A 23730-nucleotide genomic window follows, 5' to 3' on the forward strand; every position below is an offset into this window, starting at 1 on the left:
CATACAGTTTTACCAGGATTTATCAACAAGAACTTTACAACGCAGAAAGGAATTCAACCCGCTCACGACTATACTACGCAATAAAAAAATCCCATACAGATGGGGATTCCCAGTACAACTTATGGTCATACAAGATAATAAAAGGTTCATTTGCACATCCCCGAAGATATGACAACATTTGAAAAGGAACTAGGTCTAGATCTACCTGCAGACCTGCCACCAATATCCGGGCCTTCACAAGCAACACCTAAAAGACCAAACTCAAATCCTACAAGATGGCAAACTAAAATGCCACGCAAACACAAAGAAACACGGAGACCAGACCACGACAACAGAAAACCATCTTCTCCACAACCCCCCCCCCCCAGTCCTCTAACTCCGAAGATGACTTATCCAGGACTTTTCTAATCCACTAACAACCTTTTGCCGGTATATCACTGGTGCACCCCTCAGAAGTGGTATACCCTTACAAGACTTCATACGACTTACACTTCATTCATCTAGAACACTGGTAACCAATAGACATCAGCCTTCTCAGGTAATATGAAATACTTCATATACCATTCACCATAAACCATCTAGACATGTGCGCAGCAGAAAAAGTAATTTCGGACCGATTATGATTTTTTCGAATTTCGTTTCGGATCGATTTGACTTTGGATACATTCAAATGTATTTGTTTCATCCTCATTCGGATTCAAATAAATTCGGATGTATTTGAATGTATTAGTTTCGGATTCGATTCATGAATTCGGAAGTTTGGTATGTGTTATGTTGATTCAGATGGTTCCATGTTACACAAATTGTTGTTATTTGTTGTTATTGTTAGTATTAGAATTGTTGTTAGTTGTTGTTAGTATTAGAGTTGTTGTTGATAGTATTAGAGTTGTTATTGTAGTTGTTAGTATTAGAGTTGTTATTGTTAGTATTAGAATTGTTGTTAGTTGTTGTTTGTTGTTTTATACTGAATTGTGATTTGTCCATGGCCATTCGAATGTAACAAATAAATCCGAACTAATTTGGATTTATTCGTTACAAATGCATTTGGATTAGTTAAGTTTCGTTGCTAGGGTAATCCGGGAATTGAATCTCCGAATTTGACGAATTTGTCCGAATTTTGATTCCAAGCGAAAAGCACATGTCTAATACCATCTAATCCTAGTTGAACTGCTACTTAATTATTATGGAAAGTCTTCCTTACTCTCCACTCTAGGATCCCCAGCAGGGCCGGACTGGGACCAAAAATAGGCCCGAGCATTTTAAGGCAAAGCAGCCCCCCACCCCCCGTTTTTTTATTAAATGGCACACATACACACACTTATATGCATGTACACCTTACTTATGCACACCATACATATTCATATGCACACACACACACTCATATGCACGCACACCACATACACACACACTCATATGCACGCACACCACACATTTATATATCACTATAAAATATGTGCAAAGATTCAAGAAAAATATATTTATATGCAAACTTCTTTTTTGTTCTAATTTGGGAATGCACTGGATGTATAGACATTTTAACCTCTTTCTATAGACATTTAACTATATATCCTGTGTGAGGTGGAAAACCGCATGAAAAGACTTACATATCAGATATATTTTTCCCCCTTACATGGGTAACCCATTTTTTTGCAAAGCAAAACTTTGATTCAATGCTACAGTATTAATAAATAACCAACTTAAATCAATCCCCCAGTTACAAAATTGTAAACATTTATATTTTTAACATAAAATGTTTTACTTTATGAACTAACTTGTATTATGCTAAATATAAGACACAATAATTTTATTAAAGACACAAGACAAACATTCTGGACATCTTTCATTCAGATTATCCTGATGTTGGTTGCAAGAATACAATATGGACTGCACATTAATGATCAGGATTCCCTCAAATGTATTTTTTTATTGTCATCAGGAAGGGTCTATGACATAATGCATTTTGCTGGGAGGAGCAGGCTGTACTGTGCAGGTTTTTTTTGCTCATCACAATCTATTCAATGCTGATAAATTCCCACCCACCACGATAGTAAAAAAAACAAAAAACTTTTCAACATCCGCCGCTTCACTGCTGCACCTAATGAAGCCCAGTATTGGCAAAAACGTTTGAATATATAGACATATATAGACTTTAAATGTTTTTGACAATACCGGGCTTCATTAGGTGCGCAACAGTGAAGCGGCAACTGCCAAGAAAGAGAGATACATGCGACCTCTTATGATGTAACACGGCTCCACGCAGGATGCTTCTTCTGCCAGCCAGGAAGTTAAGCACTTCATTGCCGCACACATGTGGGAACCTGAGGGCGGTTAGAGTGACTTGTATTTCTGGAAGGGGAAGGTTCTCTTCTTGTGCCTGTGCAGGGGGGCCGCAGGGCTAAGGTAACCGGCCCGCCCCACCGGGCATTTGCCTGGTATGCCCGACACTCAGTCCAGGCCTAACCCCCAGGATATTGATATATCCGTATAATTGTCTTTTGTCAGCAAAACAGAATGGAAATAATTATAGCGACAATAAAAGAGGCCTTTACTTTTTCACTCCCCTTTCTCTATTTATGTCTAATCTTAGACTTAGAGACATGTTTGTATTGTTTGTAATTTTTGTGTTTTATATTGTTACTGTCTTTCATATTTTGCCACAGTACTATGCTGTTATGACTCCAGGTTGCCATTACACTATTTTTATGCCAGGTTGCTCCGTTTCGCGTCACCTGTGATGCATCGCGTCGCCTTTGGCGCACTTTTTTCTTTAAATGCCATTCAGTTTCTCTATTTCATAGCACTTGTATTGAGTTTATCTCTAGGTGTGTTTTTGTTGCTATATATTTGGATATCGGATTTTGGCTTGTGACCTGGACCTCCTTTGACTATTCTTCTGCCTGCTGATTTCACTTAGTTTGTTGCCTGATTGGTTCTGACCTTGGATTTCCCTGACTACTCTTCTGGATTCTGCTTCCTGTGACTGTTTAGTTTGACCCCTGGCTTGTCGACTTTGCTTTGACCTTCCTGGTCTCTTCCTGGTATTCAGCTCCTTATTCTCCTATACAATAGTCATCTTCCTCCTGGGTCCTATCGCTACTATCCTAATAGATTTTTCGTTATCAATCTACTTGACACCGGGATAACAAGACTACCAGCCAGGATTGGTTTGATAGCGAAATATCTGAAAGGATCCTAACATATGCTTTTTCAATATGTAACCATTATGTGAAATTTTTCCTACACAGTGCAGAAGAGGCGATAAGGAACATATACATTCAAACTACATATATATCTAAGTTACTTTACCAATCTCATCTCCACACTTTCTCATTACCACATGCCACCTAACACCCTAAAACCACCACGCCCATTAATCATACTGACCCAAAATGCCAAAGGTCTCAACTCACCATTTAAACGCTCCAAAGCGCTATCTGATATGGCAAAATGCCAAGCTGATATTCTATACTTACAGGAAACCCATTTTAGAAGAAACCATCAGCCTAAATATTTAGGACAAACATACACCCAACATTACCATAGCTCTGGCCTCTCCAAAATATGTAGCTTCAGTATACTCAAAAAAATCAATGCCCCTCACACTAATACAAAAGATATCAGATAAAGAGGGAAGATTATTGGGTCTAGTGGGACTCCTGTACGGCAGGCCTATAACACATGTGAACATCTATGCCCCTAACTCAGTACAAAAACATTTTTTACAAAGATGTTCAATCATATACTGGATATATCCAAAGGGACAATTTACATGGGAGGTGATTTCAATCTCCCCATTCAACCCCATCTAGACAGCTCTAATCCCCAAATCAAACCTAACACTAAATTCCTCACATACCTTTGGAAAAACGTCAAATTACATAAATTATGACACCTGGCGATTCCTTCGTCCTACCACAAGGAACTACACGTTCTATTCATATCCAAATAAATCTCATAGCCGCATAGACTATCTATTTACTAATCAAAAATGTCTCTCTAAAATACGTAAATGTGAAATCTCCGCCACCTTCTGGTCAGACCACTCAGCCGTCCTACTCCACATTAACTGGCCAGAGCATATATCCTGCCCCTTCCTCTGGAAGCTTGATGATACATTGCTGAGCAATGCAGAAACGATTACTAAATTAAATAACATTCTGTAAGAATATTTCCGTATTAATACCCCATCAGTGTTTAATCAATTTACTGTATGGGAAGCACACAAATGTTCACTTAGAGGAGAACTCATAAAACTAAAAGCCTGATTAAAACAAACACAAAGAAAAACGTATGATGAACTAACCACTAAACTCTCCAACCTAGACTTTCAACATAAACAATCCCCTCTAGATCCTTTACTTCTGTTTGAGCTCACAAACACCAGAAAAGTCTTAGATGACTACTTGCAAATCGAATACCACAACCTCCACCACAAAACCAACAGTCTATTTTATTATGAAAGCAACAGAGCAGGAAAATATTTTTTAAAGAAAAAGAAACAAATCACACATCTATGAACTACACTCTCCTCATAAACCCCCACTAAATACATCCTTCAAGCATTCCACAGTGAAAAGGCTTTTGATCGCCTAAGCTGGACATTTTTATCACACACCCTTCCATATTAATACCGGCACCAGACGGGGATGCTCCCTATCACCAACTCTATCTTAGCAATGTAAGTTCTTGCAACCTACATAAGAACCTCCCTTACTGTCACAGGAATAACTATAAAACATACAGAATGTAAAACTTCCCTTTATGCTGACGACGTCATTCTCACATTAACAAAATTAGACACTTCCATCTCTTACCTAATGTCCCTACTAACAATCTATGAAAACTTCTCAAACTTTCGTATAAATTATACTAAATCAGAATTTCTGAGTCTTGGGGTATCACATAAAGACTTATTACTACTCAAATCACACCAATTCCGACACCAACCCATGACACTTAAATACTTAGGCAATAGGCATACTCATCACCCCACACCTAAATAAACTTGCCACCTTGAATTACAACCCTCTCAAAACTCTTGGTCCCACAAACCTATCTCATGGCTAGGTAGAATTAACGCGATTAAAATGATGATACTCCCTAAAATCCTATACTTACTCCAAACATTACCTATACCAATCCCAGACACCACAATATACACACTCCAGAAACATATAAACTCATTAATATGGAATCATAAGCGCCCTAGAGTTGCTACACACACCTTTATATAGACCCAAATTGCAGGGAGGCCTGTGAGCCCCAAACCTCATGCTCTATTGATACGTGACTTTTTTAACCAGAATAATGGACTGATGCAAACCACAAATAATGGGTGTCCCTAGTAAGAGACTTTGCTAATTGCGACCAAATAGGAGGAAAATGCTGGCTCATATACACACATGAAAAGACATACCCCAACACTCACTCCCCCATATATGAGACATTTAAAATTTGGAAAAAAAATCCTAAAACATTACAAAACAATCTGTACCCCAAGATCTCCCCCTAACACTTCTATCAAACAACCCTAATCTCCCCTTACACCTAACACTAACAGACTCAAATATCCACACATTATATAGAACTATACCCTGCTATTTATTAATACAAAATGGTAAACTTAAAACCAAAGAAGATATTATAAAAATCCTAGGCCCTAGGACTCAAGGATGGTTCAGGTACCACCAAATATTGCATTGCCTCTTGACACACCCAAACAAAAAAGACATTTTTAGACCATTATCACCATTTGAAACGTTATGTTAAATGCCATACCCTTACTCAGGAATCCTCTCCCATCAATACGTCAATCCCCCATCATATGTCATGAAATGGGAGGCGGAACTTGAGGAAAACCAAAAATATGGCTCATCTTCATCTTCCACATCTATAACTGAAATTAACATGAAACTTCTTGGCAGGTGGAACTACACCCCAGATAGGGAGAATGATAACAAATCATCACACTGACTGTTGGAGAGGCTGTACACATCGAGGCACCCTCACACACATATGGTGGACATGCCCCATAGCACAACAATACTGGTCACTTATCAGAAAATAAATTTAATTAGTTATAGACAGCTCTATACCACTTAAGCCATGGATATTTATGTTTAACAATCCCCCCCCCCCCCCCTTGAAATGCACATTACGACTTAAATTAATAACTATTATAGTAAATACAGCTAAACGCTACATCCCATACTTTTGGAAAATACTCACCTTACCATCAATTTTGGAGGGAACACAATATCATTACTTAAGACTTAATAAATTAGATGAATACCTTTCAATTCGTCTCATTCGGGATTAGTATCTCTACTCTTTGAAACACTCACAGGAGCGCAAAGTATTATTCAAACCACATAACAACTTTGCCTAACTAATACCTTTCCAATCCTTCCACTAAAAGCCCTTTTCACACACCACCAATACTTAATTACCAAGTATAAATCAATGAGCTGTATTGTAAAATGCTACTATGTTTCAACCTACCTTGTTATACCTTTGCATAGGTACTGTTAAAGTTACTGTTATTCGTTGTTTTTAATTATCTTTATTATTTATATTCTCAATGCCCCTAAAGACTGTACAAGCATATAGACATTGGTAAAATTTCACGCATTATATTCCTGAAATGTATGGTTACTTCAATTCAATAAATCTTTTAGAAGAAAAAAAATTAATACTTTTGAAAGTTGTCAAATGCCCATATATTGATAGAAAAACAGCACAATTTGGCCACCCAGATAACATAAATTTATTTAGATGGGTTAGCAGTGGTGCGGATGGAAACAGACTGCAATAATTAACTCAGAAAGACACAATTATCCCATCTCTTGAAAAAACATATATTTTTTTATTAATGTATGTAGTGTTTGTGAAAATCAGTACAGTGTAGGTGAGAAATACAATCAAATATAAATTATGAAATATATAATCACGATATTTGTAGATGTAGGTGTCCTGATTTGAGGTTTTCTGCAGATCCCTATAGCTGTACATGATATCATATAGAGGCCTATCTATCAAAGTGTTAACCGCAAATACCCAGAATTCCGCATTGTAATTGTTGCGAGATTGATCCGACCTAGTTATCAAAGCCTAAAGCCTACAGACCGGCAAATGTTGAAATTTGTGACGTAACATACGAACCGGCGATCTCAATCCGACGCAGTCAATGCTTAGGTCCTTACAGATGTACCGAATACACATTCGGCTCTGACACTTTTTCCCAGTTATCAAACTTTTAACAGGTACGCTCGCGTCTTTTTTGACCCAGCGTACCTGGTTTTCAATCCGCCACCCTGGAGGCTGCGTATGCCATAGAAATCAATGGGAGTCTGAAAGCAACGAAAGCTTATGTTCGATCGTGCAAGACAAAGAAATATTACATATTGATTTCTATGGTAGAAAACAAGTAACAAGTAATGTTTACACCCTGACATAAACCCTGAGTCTAAACACCCCTAATCTGCTGCACCGACATCGCCGCAACCTAAATAAAATGTATTAACCCCTATTCTGCCGCTCCCCGACACCGCCATCACTAAATAAACGTATTAACCCCTAAACCTCTGGCCTCCCACATCACCACCATTAAATAAACCTATTAACCCCTAAACCGTCAGCCCCCAATATCGCCAAAAACTAAATGAAGCTATTAACCCCTAAACCTAACAACCCCCTAACTTTAAAATAAAAGTACAACATCCCTATCTTAATATATATTAAAACTTACCTGTAGAATTAAAATAAACTATTTCAAACTATTAATTAACCTACCCTAACTATTATACTACAATTAAATTAAAATACCAATTAAATAAACTAAATTACATAAGAAACCTAACCCTACTCAAATTATTTAAATATACAATTAAACATTATTAAAAGTACTACATTACAACCCCCCCCACTAAATTACGAAAAATAAAAAACTAAATTATCAAAAATAAAAAAGAATTACACCTAATCTAATAACCCTATCAAAATAAAAAAGCCTCCCCAAAATAAAAAAAAACCCTAACCTACAATAAACTACCAATGGCTCTTAATGGGGCCTTTTGCGGGGCATTGTCCCAAAGATAACGGTTCTTTTCCATTGCAAAAAAATACAAACACCCCCTCAACAGTTAAACCCACCACCCAACCAACCCCCGAAATAAAAAAACGATCTAAAATAACCTAAGCTCCCCATTGCCCTGAAAAGGGCATTTGTATGGACATTGCCCTTAAAAGGGCATTTAGCTCTTTTACATGCCCAGACCCTAATCTAAAAATAAAACCCACCCAAAAAAACTTAAAAAAACCTAACACTAACCCCCGACGATCCACTTACAGTTCTTGAAGTCCCGCTTGAAGGATCCATCCAGCCGGAGAAGTCCTCATCCAGACGGCAAGAAGTCTTCATCCAGATGGCATCTTCTATCTTCATCCATCTGGCGAGGAGCGGGTCCATCCTGAAGACATCCGGCGCAGAGTATCCTCTTCATATGGTCGCCGCCGTACACTGAAACTTCAATGCAAGTGACGCCATCAAAGATGGCGTCCCTTGCATTCCTATTGGCTGAAAGATTTCAATCAGCCAATAGGAATTAGAGCTGCTAAAATTATATTGGCTGTTCAAATCAGCCAATAGCATTTGAGCTCTCATTCTATTGGCTGATTGGAACAGCCAATAGGATGAGAGCTCAATCCTACTGGCTGATTGGAACAGCCAATAGGATGTTAGAAGCTCTAATCCTATTGGCTGATTGAAATCTTTCAGCCAATAGGAATGCAAGGGATGCCATCTTGGATGGCGTCACTTGCATTGAAGTTCCAGTTTACAGCGGCGACCGTATGAAGAGGATTCTCCGCCCCGGATGTCTTCAGGATGGACCCGCTCCATGCCAGATGGATGAAGATAGAAGATGCCGTCTGGATGAAGACTTCTTGCCGCCTGGATGAGGACTTCTCCGGCTGGATGAAGATGGAAGAGGCCGCCCGGATGAAGACTTCTTGCCACCTGGATGAGGACTTCTCTGTCTGGATGGATCCTTCAAGCGGGACTTCAAGAACTGTAAGTGGATCGTCGGGGGTTAGTGTTAGATTTTTTTTTAAGGTTTTTTTTGGGTGGGTTTTATTTTTAGATTAGGGTCTGGGCATGTAAAAGAGCTAAATGTCCTTTTAAGGGCAATGCCCATACAAATCCCTTTTCAGGGCAATAGGGAGCTTAGGTTATTTTAGATAGGTTTTTTTTTTATTTAGGGGGGTTGGGTGGTGGGTTTAACTGTTAGGGGGTTGTTTGTATTTTTTTGCAATGTAAAAGAGCTGTTATCTTTGGGGCAATGCGCCAGAAAAGGCCCTTTTTAAGGGCCATTGGTAGTTTATTGTAGGCTAGGTTTTTTGTTTGTTTTTGGGGGGACTTTTTATTTTGATAGGGCTATTAGGTGTAATTCTTTTTTATTTTTGATAATTTGTTTTTTTATTTTTCATAATTTAGTGTTTGTTTTATTCTGTAATTTAGTATGTTTAATAATGTTTAATTTTATATTTAAATAATTTGAGTAGGGTTAGGTTTCTTTAATATGCAATTTAGTTTATTTAATTGGTATTTTAATTTAATTGTAGTATAATAGTTTGGGTAGGTTAATAGTTTAAAATAGTTTATTTTAATTCTACAGGTAAGTTTTAATGTATATTAAGATAGGGATGTTGTAATTTTAATTTAAAGTTAGGGTGTTGTTGCAGTGATGTCGGGGAACGGCAGGAAAGGGATTAAACATTTTAGTATAGTGGCGGCGTTTAGTGACAGGGTATAAATAAAGTTGGGGGGAAAAGCCGAATAGACGCGAGATCGTTGACTGATAGTTAACAACAGTCCGTTGCTCATCGCCCCGTACTTGGTGCGTGTCTTTTTGCCGGCTTTTTTCATAAATAAGGAGAGTGTATTGAGATACGCGGCTGCAATGTTAGGCAAGCGTATTGATGCTGGCGAATGCAACATAGTTGACGCTTTGATAGATATCCTCCATAGTCTTCACATTAACATTTGTATATATCCCTATACATATCTAAACTTCTTAACAGCAGTCTATAAGCAGCTATTCACAGGACAAATTTTAATGATCTCTATACCTTAGCACAGGCACAAAAAATTCACGCTAAATCAGCTACTGAAGAGCCCCTTAATTTTATCCTGACTTTATATTCCTTGTAATTTATGTATGTTTACAATTACAGATATGGTTTTAATGGTAGTCTTCTCTGTTTCAGAGGAAGCTCGGCGGGTTGTTCAGACAGAAGATCCATGCAAATGTGAAGCTCTTGTTGTTTTCCAGACAAAAACCAATGCATACATTGAGTCGCTATCTACCAAACATATCCTTTTTTATGTTATGCATGCTATCCTAATAATAAATTGATTCAGTGCTGCTGTGATACTCATAAGAAGATATATAAAATAAGATTAAGAAAGGCTAAACCTTAACAAAAATGTTGATATTAATTGAATATGGAGAAACAATTTCCCATAAAACATCTCCATAGACTTTAATTAATTTACTTGTTGTTACCAACTGTTTACAACAGCAATGGAGACTAGGCCCTATAGGGGAATAGAGTCATAACAACAAGGGAATCAGAGGTCTCAACTGAGACTAGGCCCGCATGTTTAGGTGCCCCATCTGTCTCTGCAGTCATTACAACTTGCGGCCTGGGGACGATCTGCATCATGTCTGACTCCTCTGTTTGGTAAAAAGGCCCAACAGTGTAAAGAGTATGAATTTGCCTTTACAAGATGGTGGGACCATTTTCAAGATGGCTGTCACAGTGCTGCTGTACAGAAAAACGTCCCATCATATTTGCTCAGGAAGGCTGCACAAGATCATAACCTCTGGCACAGACTACGCAAGGGGGAAACATGACTCGTTGTCACAGAGAAGTAGCCCCATTTTCTCCTATCTAGCCATTGGCTCAGCTTCCACAGATCGCAATAGCCAGAGAAGACTTTTTTGAAATTGCAGGCCCAGCCACAGGCTTTTCCATAGTGCCCAGTGAGGTCTAGATACGCCCCCATAGGGGAGTTAAATCAAATTATAATTCTATTTTACAATATTTTATTAAGGCAATATAACAATGCTTGCAAATAAACATAACATTCCAGAGAAGTTTTTCTCTTTATATGTTTATATATTTAAATTAATTTGCTCCTTAACAACATGGCACTAGATGAGCTCACCGAAAAATTACAGGCTTATGAACAAAGACGTGTTAATTGAACAATGGTGCTTTGGATATGGACAATATCTTGACTTTGTGCAATAAGGATTTGGAAGTGTTTGTGCTATATTGTTACTCTCTGCGTTTCAGATGACAAAAATAACCACACTGAAAGGAATATGGATTATGTAACAATTCTTAAATGAAAATAAATTTGATGTCACTTATATTACATTTTACAGTTGTTTGCAGAATATGATAAAACAATCAAATTTTGCATTATTTTGTAAAAAACAATAAACAACATTGTTTGCTAGAGAAAGCTGTAACATTTACCTGTCACTGTGTCCCCAGAAGATAGATTTTATAAAAATGCTTAATAATAATTATAATTTTGAAACATAGCCTTACTAGAAAAAAAAATCAATGAAATAAATATGATCAACAGGGTATCTCAGATTTCCATGAAAAAAAAAGACTTTAAGGGATATTAAACTGCTGTGAAACTACAAAAGAATAGAAGCTACTCACTATATTGTTGCATTTCATCCTGTTCCTGTAGCTCTTTTCAAATCAGTTCTCCTGTTTTTAATAGTTTAAAGGTGCCAGATACTGAAGCTCTGCCTCTTCATACTGGGCACCGCCATCTTGGAGCTTAAGTATTCTTACGCATTAAAAATAAAAATTAAAAGTATATTGCAAAGTTGTTTTACTATAACTATACATTTTATATTAAAGGGCCATGATACCCACATGTTGAAACACTTGAAAGTGATGCAGCATAGCTGTAAAAGCTGACTAGAAAATATCACCTGAACATCTAAAAAAAAAAGAAGATATTTTACCTAAAAAATTCCTCAGTAGCCACATCCCATTGTAAAGGACTTCTAAGCAGCAAATCAGTATGTCTGTCCCGGGACAGCTAAGGGAGTGAGCTTACGTGCACACTCATCTTATTTCCCTATTCAGTTTAAGGAAGTTTACTATGAAATCTCATGAGAGTTAAGTGAAATCTCATGAGATCACAGTAAAAGAGTTAATGACCTCAGCACTGCTGATGCTGATTGGCTGCTGTTCATTTCTTCATTTTTTTTATTTTTTTTTACCTGCAGCTGAGCAACAGCTGAAGTATATTTTTTACACAGAACTTACTCTGCTGAACTGAGGAAAATTGTGAGGTAAAATATCTTCCTTTTTTACATAGAGATGCTCAGGTGATATTTTCCTTTTACAGCTATACTGCATCAGTTTCAAGTGATTTAGCATATGAGTATTATGTCCCGTTAAAGTCTCAAGTTGTTTACTGTACTTTTAACATATAGTAATATCTTTTTTAGTTCCTTTATTTATCTGAGGGGAAAAAGCTTATGTCTAGTTACTTCCATATCTAAATGAGCTGAATATAGAATACCAGAGGTTTGATACTAAGGGGTATATTTATGTTAGTGCGAGCGGACATGATACGATGTAGCGTATCATGTCCGCTGCACATCGATAAATGCCGACAGCATGGTGTACTGCTGGTGCAATGCCGCTAGGGTTGCCACCTGCCCCAGTATCACTGGGACAGTCCCGGTCTGGGACTGTATGTCCCGGAACTTGGCTCCAATGCTCTGGCCTACCCAGCTCCCCTGTCACACACACACAACACTGTTGATTTTTTTAAAAAAAACTTTGGTGGTTGGGCCCGGCAGGGCAATGTGAGGGAAAACTAGGGAGAAACTAGGAAAAACTAGACTCACACGCTAACGCTACACGCGTCACACAGTTTGCAAAAATGGCTGCGGATACCAAACTACTGGAGACTGGAGTCTCATTAGGTGACCTAGTTACTGCTAGTTTTTTTCCCCGCTGCAACAGTTTCTGCTGTCTAAATAATTACCGGAGCCGTACGAGATGTCTTTGGGTTTTACTGTTGTGCTGCTAATATGGATGGAGGAGGACTCGGATCTGCCAGCTGAGAGAGGAGACTAAGGTAACCGCACTCGGCCTGAAAAGATGGGTTAAGCCCTTGGCTGCCAGGACATGCTGCATCACATTGTTTCGTATTGTGTTGCAGACTTGCAGTGCTCTCTGTCATTCAAGGAGTTAATTGTGATATTGTAAAGTATATAAGTATATAAAAGAACAGCGGTTAAACATTCAGTAATTTTTTTATTAAATGACAGCTCATACACACTGACTCCACCATAAAACCTCACACACACACACTGACAGGCAGCTCACTGACACTTCACACACACACACTGATTGGTAGCTCACTGACACTTCACACACACACACACTGACAGGCAGCTCACTGACACTTCACACATACACACTGACAGGCAGCTCACTGACACTTCACACACACACACACACACAATGACAGGCAGCTCACTGACACTAATCACACGCACATTGACAGGCAGCTCACTGACACTTCACACACACACTGACAGGCAGCTCACTGACACTTCACACACACACTGCCAGGCAGCTCACTGACACTTCACACACACACTGACAGGCAGCTCACTGACACTTCACGCACACACACTGACAGGCAGCTCACTGACACTTCACACACACACTGACAGGCAGCTCACTGACACTTCACACACACTCACACACACACACTGACAGGCAGCTCACTGACACTTCACACATACACACTGACAGGCAGCTCACTGACACTTCACACACACACTGACAGGCAGCTCACTGACACTTCACACACACACTGACAGGCAGCTTACTGACACTTCACGCACACACACTGATAGGCAGCTCACTGACACTTCACACACACACTGACAGGCAGCTCACTGACACTTCACACACACACACACACACTGACAGGCAGCTCACTGACACTTCACACATACACACTGACAGGCAGCTCACTGACACTTCACACACACACACACAATGACAGGCAGCTCACTGACACTAATCACACGCACATTGACAGGCACATTGACAGGCAGCTCACTGACACTTCACACGCACACTGACAGGCTGCTCACTGACACTTCACACACACACAATGACAGGCAGCTCACTGACACTAATCACATGCACACTGACAGGCAGCTCACTGACACTTCACACACACTGAGAGGCAGCAAAAATGGTAAAATATATTTTATTAAGGCCGTGTGAAGCAACATCCCAACCACGTCCCCAGTCACACCCCCAACCCGCCCAAATTCAAAGTGTCCATGAATCGGCTGGGCACAAGGTGGCAACCCTAAATGCCGCCCCCTGCAGGTTCGCAGCCAATCGGTGGCTAGCAGGGGGTGTCTATCAACCCGATCGTATTCGTTGGGGTTGATTTCTGTCTGCTGCCTCAGAGTAGAAGGACAAGTTATGGAGCAGCAGTCTTTAGACCGCTGCTTCATAACTTCTGTTTCCGGCGAGCCAAAACAAGGGGCATCAAGCTCCATTCGGAGCTTGATAAATCAGCCCCAAAGAATCCAGCTGAAGAGCCTAATACAGGCATTGGGGCCTATTTATCATGATGCGAGCTGACATGATCCAATATTGTGGATCATGTCCACTGCACATCGATAAATGCTGACTGCATACGCTCTCAGCATTTATCATTGCTTCAGCAGTTCTTGTGAACTGCTGGTGCAATACCGTCCCCTGCAGATTCGCGGCCAATCGGTCGCTAGCAGGGGGTGTCAATCAACCCGATCGTATTCGATCGGGTTGATTTCTGGTGATGTCTGTCTGCCACCTCAGAGCAGGCGGAAAGGTTATGGAGCAGCGTTCTTTAGACCACTGCTTCATAACTTGAGTTTCTGGCAAACCTGAAGGCTCGCCAGAAACACGGGGCATTAAGCTCTGTTCGGAGCTTGATAATTCGGCCCCATTGTCTACTAAATCTCTATACACTTTAATGGAACACTTGGTATAAAAATTGTTGATATGAACATTTATTCTTGTCTTTTGAGTCAAGCTGTTTGAAGGGACATAATACTCATATGCTAAATCACTTGAAACTGATGCAGAATAACTGTAAAAAGCTGAAGGAAAATATCACCTGAGCATCTCTATGTAAAAAAGGAAGATATTTTACCTCACAATCTCCTCAGCTCAGCAGAGTAAGTTCTGTGTAAAAAGTTATACTCAGCTGCTCCCAGCTGCAGGTTAAAAAAAAAAAAAAATGAAGAAATGAACAGCAGCCAATCAGCATCAGCAGTGCTGAGGTCATAAACTCTTTTACTGTGATCTCATGAGATTTCATAGTAAACTTCCTTTAAACTGAATAGGTAAATAACATGAGAGTGCTCGAGGCTCAACCCCTTAGCTGTCCCGGGACAGACATACTGATTTGCTGCTTAGAAGTCCTTTACAATGGAATGTGGCTACTGAGAAACTTATGAGGTAAAATATCTTCCTTTTTTAGATAGAGATGTTCAGGCGATATTTTCTAGTCAGCTTTTTACAGCTATGCTGCATCACTTTCAAGTGTTTCAACATTTGGATATTATGGCCCTTTAATACCCAACCCTACAGCTTATAAAAGGTATTGTTCATCTTTAGTGAATTAAACTGTGTGTACTTAGACACATTAAATGGAATATTTTGTAAGATAAAATCCCATTAATCTCTATGGCCCTGATGATCAAAAATTTGCTGGCATGAAATGACACAAAAAACATGTTTAGCATTATATTACAAAGTAGTGAGTCTCCTTCACATCCAGAATGGAGCACATTTGTACAAATTCTTTGAGGGACATAGCAGTACAGACAATGCTTCTCACCTTAACAGAGAGCTTAAGATAATTGTGCCCTCTAAGGGCTAGATTACGAGTAGCCCGCTAACTGATGCGTGCAAGCGAAAAGGGGTTTATTGCATGTTAGAAGTAGTGCACATATTACAAGTTGAAAGTAAACAAGTTCGCTGAAGCGCAATTTAATTTAATGCGCATCTGGATAGCGCAACTTCAGAGCAATGGTTAACTGTTGCGCTCGACTAAAAATTTGCACAAAACACATCAAGGGGCATATTTATCAAGCTCCGTATGGAGGCTCACCGGAAACAGAAGTTATGAAGCAGCAGTCTAAAGACTGCTGCTCCATAACTTGTCCGCCTGCTCTGAGGCCGCGGACAGAAATCAACCCAATCGAATACGATTGGGTTGATTGACAAGAACTGCTGGTGCAATGATAATGCATCGTACATGTCCGCTCGCACATTAATAAATATACCCCATTGTGTTATTTATTTTATATTACTTCAAATTTTTTAATTTATGTTATTATATTTAAGATTTGCATGTTCTGTTTTGCATTGTAATGCATTTAGATTCTTTATAAAGCAGTGTATTTAGTATTGTAATTTTACAAATTCAGATATAGAGGCCCATTTATCAAGCTCCGAATGGAGCTTGAGGGCCCGTGTTTCCGGTGAGTCTTCAGACTCGCCAGAAACGCAAGTTATGGAGCAGCGGTCTAAAGGCTGCTGCTCCATAACCTGTCCGTCTGCTCTGAGGAGGCGGACAGAAATCAACCCAATCAAATACGATCGGGTTGATTGACACCCCCTGCTAGAGGCCGATTGGCCGCGAATCTGCAGTGGGCGGTATTGCACCAGCAGTTCACAAGAACTGCTGGTGCAATGATAAATGCCCTGAACGTATGCTGTCGGCATTTATCGATGTGCAGCGGACATGATCCGCAATATCGGATCATGTCTGCTCGCACCATCATAAATAGGCCCCCAAGTATACATTTAAAAGTACAATTACACTCATAATAACTATCTAATAAAAAATATTATAAAAAAATAACTGCAATGGGCTTTAACATAGAGATACATGTGTACCTATGTATTTATATGTGTATATATGTATTTACAGACTATATATATATATATATATATATATATATATATATATATATATATATATAAAAGTGCATGCAGCCCTTTGCAGTTAAGTAGCTAAAAACATGAAAAATCATATTTATGCAATATTCATATTTAATAGTGTTTAACTATGTATTTAATGTAAATATTTCACATTCCAATGTTCTTCACATGGGGGAATGTGTTCTGAGTATTTATAAATAGATATTCCTATATATATATCTGCATATATCTATACCTATATGTAATCATATGTGTGTATATATATATATATACATATATATATATATATATATATATATATATATATATATATATATATATATATATATATAGAGAGAGAGAGAGAGAGAGAGAGAGAGAGAGAGAGAGAGAGAGAGGTATAGATATATATTTTACAAAAAAATCATCATATGTAGAAATATGTAATTTTGAATAATTATAACATATTCTTCTATGTGAAGAACATTGGAATGTGAAATATTAACATTTCAAGTTGGGTTAGTGCGTTTGAGAAAATGCGATTTGGTTTGTGGGCGAGTAAGGGTGTTATTTCCCCCACACACTTTTCACGCTCTTTTGATTTCTATGGGGAAATACGTTAACACGGTTGCGATATTTGCACAGGTCTGGTTAGCGCACAACCAAAAACTTTTTACTTTTAGCCTGGAGAGAAATTATAGTGCAGACCTCACTAGGGCTGAACTCACTTACTTACTGGAAGTCCCATAGCAATTATAGCTGCCTCCCATAAAAAGTAATGAAACTCTCTGGTATAGAGAATCTCACAGGAGGGGAGTGAGGTTAACAGGTGAGCATCTAGCACTGATATAAAATATGAGTCTGCAGCAAATGCACATTAAATGGAAACTTTTCACTACAGTTTAACTTGCACTAGCTTTTAGTTTAGTACACAATGGGCTAGATTACAAGTGGAGCGCTAAATGCATGCAAGTTATATTAGCACTTTACTGAGTAATACCAGGGCACGCGGTAGCAATAACTAGCCACTTGTAATGGCTGGTTATATATTGCACAAGTAGTGCTCCACTTGTAAACTAGCCCATTATATTTCTGACAGTTATATAAGCATATTATAAATTTTGAGCAAACTTCACCTGCAGACAATTGGCAATCAGTCAGACCTGCAGGTGTAAAATGCTTAGAGAATATCATGGTACATGTGAGAGAGATTCAGACACACCCTATGAACTCCCTTGTCCCTCCCACTTTCTGAAACTGCCAGGCTTATTTTACATAGACTAAATACAAAGTGTAATGTAAGTTGTAAATTATGCACAGAAATCTACAAAGTATGATCCTAATTTGTTAAAGTTACATAAACTTTCAATGCATAGTTGCCTATTTATCATAGCAGTACGCTCTCCGTATTCAGCATTGCACCAGCAGCTTGTGAGCTGCTGGTGCAACGCCGCCCCCTGCAGACTCGCGGCCGCCAGCAGGGGGTGTCAGTCAACCCGATCGTACTCAATCGGGTTGAATTGTGGCGATCTCTGTCCGCCTCATCAGAGCAGGCGGACAGGTTATGGACCGCTGCTCCATAACTTGCGTTTCTGGTGAGTCTGAAGACTCGCCAGAAACACGGGCCCTCAAGCTCCATTCGGAGCTTAATAAATGGGCCTCTATATCTGAATTTGTAAAATTACAATTCTAAATACACTGCTCTATAAAGAATATAAATGCATTACAATGCAAAACAGAACATGCAAAGCTTAAATATAATAAAACATAAATGAAAAAAACTGAAGTAATATAAAATAAATAACACAATGGGGTATATTTATTAATGTGCGAGCGGACATGATATGATGTAGCGTATCATGTCTGCCGCACATCGATAAATGTCGACAGCATACGCTGTCGGCATTTATCATTGCACCAGCAGTTCTTGTCAATCAACCCAATTGTATTCGATCGGGTTGATTTCTGTCCGTGGCCTCAGAGCAGGCAGATAAGTTATGGAGCAGCAGTCTTTAGACCGTGCTTCCTAACTTCTGTTTCCGGCGAGCCTTCATACGGAGCTTGATAAATATGCCCCAAAGTGTGAATGTAACAATATTCTAATGGCATGCAGTGCTATATTGCATTTGGCTTGTCTTACCTTCATATCCAGAAATACAGGGAATGCCCCTTAGAAAAGTATTAAAAAAATTGTCTTACAGAATAATATAATTTTTTGGCAATAAACATTTTTTACTGTCCAAATAAATCATTTCAGGCATAATTGAATATGTTTTCTGTTTATCTTGTGTTTTTATAATGTGAACTGAACATGTGTGAAAACAGAAGCACAAAGTACGCCATGTGCAAATAGCTATAATGGGTTTTCAAAATGTAAAACTTTTTTAAAATATACTATAAATATTAATGAATGACCGTCTGTGTCTGACAAGTGAAGCTGATGCAAATGTATTTAAAAATCCTTAGAAATGTTTTCTGATGGACTGAAATGGCTTTGGAATTAGAAATGGCTTATCGGATATTTAAAAAAGAATTTGTCCCTGGCTATTGTTTGATTGCCATAGGTTAGGAGGCCTGCTTGATGTCCTTCCAACAGCTTTCCCCCTTCAGGGCAAATGTTCTAGTTTCCAGGGACTGCCCTATGATAAATCCAACTCTTTCCATCCATGATACGCATTGATTTTTTCTTTCATGATTCAGATAAAACATGCAATTTCAAGAAACTTTCTAATTTAATCCTGTTATCAATTTTTCTTCATTCTCTTGGTATAATTGTTTGAAAAAGCAGAATTGTAAGCTTATGAGACGGACCATCTTTGGTTCAGCACCTGGGTACAGCTTGCTGATCGGTGGCTAAATGTACCCAATCAGCAAGCACTATCCAGGGATCTGAACCAAAAATGACTCGTAAGCTTACATGCCTGCTTTTTCAAATAAAGATAACAAGAGAACGAAGGAAATTTGATAATAGGAGTAAATTAGAAAGTTGCTTAAAATTGCATGCTCTATCTGAATCATGAAAGAAAAAATTGGGGTCAGTATCCCTTTAATGACAGTGAGTGGGCTGGTTGTAGATATGGGAGAAGTCGCTAAAGGTGTTGCGGACAGGTGATCCAGCGGAGGCAGCCCTTCCATTGAAGTGCATATGGTGGAGATGTTGGCCTCTCCTAAATTGCAGCACAATACTGAGGACTTTGAGCCTGAGCTGTGGGGGCTGTGGTGTCCAGTCTATCCTCTAGTACGCCACTTACCTCTAATAACCTAGGTTCTTATTATATGCCAGCTGTGGCTGGATAATACAAATGGTAGTGAAACATTTTTTACTTGGACATCCTGGATGGCCCCATGTAATGGATAGTGCTCTCTGTGGTTGTCTTTGGAAATTTGTGGTCGCAATGCATTGACCCTGGTGCCCACTCACTTTTCTATCCTTCAGAATTTGGCTATTGTGAACACCCTAATTTGGCGAGCAGGTTTGGGTTAAATTTGGGCCTTTTTTATGGAACCTGTGAGACCATCTAACTATCATTCTGATCCCTATATGTTCACCTTGCTTACTGCTTGCCTTATCTTGGTAAGCTCCTCAGTCTCTTTCCAGAATTAACCTGTAAGTCACTTCTGTGCTTTTGGAAGATATATGCTGAGAAATGGGTCTGCAGAGAGTATATATGCCTTTTACAGATGAGTTCTGGACTGTATGAAAGCTATAGGCTGGATAACTTTGTCTAGCACTGTATGACAGTGGGTATTTGTATGTATAGGGTTTAAGTTAGGACGTATCACTATTTATATACATCTTTATTATGTCAATTTCTATTGATGCTTAGAAGATTTTTTAGTTTTCTCCCCCACTATATTATATGCGAGAGATGTCATGTAGTTTATGTTCATCTGTTAGTTGTTTTGACAGCCAAGAAAGCCACTTATAGTATTTAGGAAGAGCAGTTTAATTGTTATCTATCTAATCTGCCAATAATGCGGAATCTTTGTTTTTAATAGCAATGCAATGCTCTTAGTCATTATTACTTAAAGGGCCAATCAAAACCAGATTTTTTGTTGTTTAAAAAGAAAGATAATCCCTTTATTACCCATTCCCCAGTTTTGCATAACCAACACAGTTATATTAATACACGTTTTACCTCTGCAATTACCTTGTATCTAAGCTTCTGCTGACTGCCCCCTTATTTCAGCTCTTTTGACAGACTTGCATTTTAGCCAATCAGTGCTTACTCCTAGGTCACTTCACGTACATGAGCTCAATGTTATCTATATGAAACACATGAACTAATGCCCTCTAGTGGTCAAAATGCATTCAGATTAAAGGCAGTCTTTAAGGTCTAAAAAATTAGCATATGAACCTCCTAGTTTTAGCTTTCAACTAAGAATACCAAGAGTACAAAGCAAAATTGGTGACAAAAGTAAATTGGGAAGTTGTTTAAAATTACATGCCCTATTTAAATCATGAAAGTTTTTTTTGGACTTGACTGTCCCTTTAAATAACTATCCTGCGGAGCCTGACTGAGCTTGGTGATGGCTGCTTAGATCCCAAGCTCTGAGCTGCAAACATAAAAAAGCCAGTATAATAATAATATATTGCAAGCCAGGATTACAGGACTAAAGCTGCAAAAGTGTCTTAACTGACACAAGAGAATTATGTGAGACTTGCAACACTCAGGAACGCTTTTCACACTTTAATACTCCAGTGAGGACATTCGCGCCAAAACGATATGCAGGGAGGAAGCCACAGATCCCGGTAGCTCAACCCGTCTCTCAACGGAGACCATGCATACCCTGCAATCTTTCCTAACAGCGTACATTTAGAGGAGCTGATTTCTACAACGCATTGCTCCGGTGAGGTACTTTGGGCGCTGGAGGGACTCCGGAGCCGCGCCGCTCCTCTCCGATCCTAACGAGACTCTCAGGTAGGCCGCGAAAGCGGAAAGATATATTTAAATCATGAAAGTTTTTTTTGGACTTGACTGTCCCTTTAAATAACTATCCTGCGGAGCCTGACTGAGCTTGGTAATGGCTGCTTAGATCCCAAGCTCTGAGCTGCAAACATAAAAAAGCCAGTATAATAATAATATATTGCAAGCCAGGATTACAGGACTAAAGCTGCAAAAGTGTCTTAACTGACACAAGAGAATTATGTGAGACTTGCAACACTCAGGAACGCTTTTCACACTTTAATACTCCAGTGAGGACATTCGCGCCAAAACGATATGCAGGGAGGAAGCCACAGATCCCGGTAGCTCAACCCGTCTCTCAACGGAGACCATGCATACCCTGCAATCTTTCCTAACAGCGTACATTTAGAGGAGCTGATTTCTACAACGCATTGCTCCGGTGAGGTACTTTGGGCGCTGGAGGGACTCCGGAGCCGCGCCGCTCCTCTCCGATCCTAACGAGACTCTCAGGTAGGCCGCGAAAGCGGAAAGATATATTGGAGCAGAGCGGGTGAAAACCGCGACACGCAGCATATAATTGAAAAACCTGGGGGGCACTCAGACGGTTACATGACTTAAGCGGCTAGACAGATGAAGTGATTGAAATCAAGTAGCAACACATGGAACCGCCATCTTGTTACTAGAGGAGGCGAGGGGGCACAACTAACACCTAAGTGGGGATGGGGATATTCCTATCATAAAAGATGATGTCTTAAAGTGTTATACTGATATAAAAAGAGGCTGAGGTTTTTATTAATATACCCTGGATAAAGTCGCTACATAGCCACAATCATCTCAGTTTATGGGGGCCTAGTTAAAACGTAGTGACCCTACAGTGAAACGGAGCTGAGAAGGATAAAAGGTATTCAGAAGGGAGAGACAACTCTGACACACAATAAAAGCAGCAGCTTAAATCAACTTACGCAAAAGTGAAGATAAAATTGAATTAAACTGTTTCACCCTTTTATCTACTTTCACTAGATGATTTATGTGCTCACCAATTTATACAAGGGACTTTGAATCTGGGAATTAACTATCCTTGAAGGTCTGCTTTGATCTTCTCTTCTCTATCTCGATTAGTATGTCAGCTAAAAGACCACCTAGAGGAGAAAAATTACACAAATCCACAACAGTGAGCTCTTTTTTTAAACCCTCTAAGCAATCTAAGAACTCAGAATCCCTAGCAATGGAGGACACAGGGGACTCAGATACTGAGTCTGCACCTTCCACTACAGATGTGGACAAGCACCCGGTGACAAAAGCTGACTTCAAAAATTTAATTTCTAAACAGGATTTTGCTAACAATTTTGAAAAGTTATGGGAAAAAATGGACACTATGCATAATGCTGTAACTTCTAGCCTAACAGATATACAATTTGACCTAGCGGATTTGGGAGGCAGAATAGATGCTCTGGAAGAGCAAAATGACACTATCACAGAAGAACTGGCAGCGTCTTCTCAAACCATCCAAACACAACAACAGATCATCGTGGAACTACAGGATAAGGTTGATGATCTAGAAAATAGATCTCGCAGAAACAATATAAGATTGAAAGGAGTTCCAGAATCTATTGCTAGCTCAGATCTACCGACATATCTACAACAACTATTCCACAATATAACCGGGGAATCAGAAGAATCAGATTATGACATAGAGAGAGCACATAGGGCATTAAAGGCAAAGCCCAGGGGAGAAGCACCACCCAGAGATATCATCATCAAGATGTCT

General features: G+C 39.2%; 1 protein-coding gene across 1 annotated transcript in view; it reads left to right on the forward strand.

Moving 5' to 3' along the window:
- Nucleotides 1-11907, forward strand: part of MATN3 (matrilin 3) — a 70488-nt gene extending 58581 nt beyond the window's left edge. The window contains exons 5-6 of the mRNA XM_053709649.1: nucleotides 10267-10369; nucleotides 11216-11907. Coding sequence (XP_053565624.1) covers nucleotides 10267-10369; nucleotides 11216-11270 — 158 coding nt within the window. The 3' untranslated portion in view covers nucleotides 11271-11907. The remainder of the gene's footprint in view (nucleotides 1-10266; nucleotides 10370-11215) is intronic.
- The last annotated feature ends 11823 nt before the right edge of the window (nucleotides 11908-23730 follow it).

The sequence above is a fragment of the Bombina bombina genome, chromosome 4 (assembly GCF_027579735.1).
Source record: "Bombina bombina isolate aBomBom1 chromosome 4, aBomBom1.pri, whole genome shotgun sequence".
In the NCBI taxonomy this organism is placed as follows: domain Eukaryota; kingdom Metazoa; phylum Chordata; class Amphibia; order Anura; family Bombinatoridae; genus Bombina; species Bombina bombina.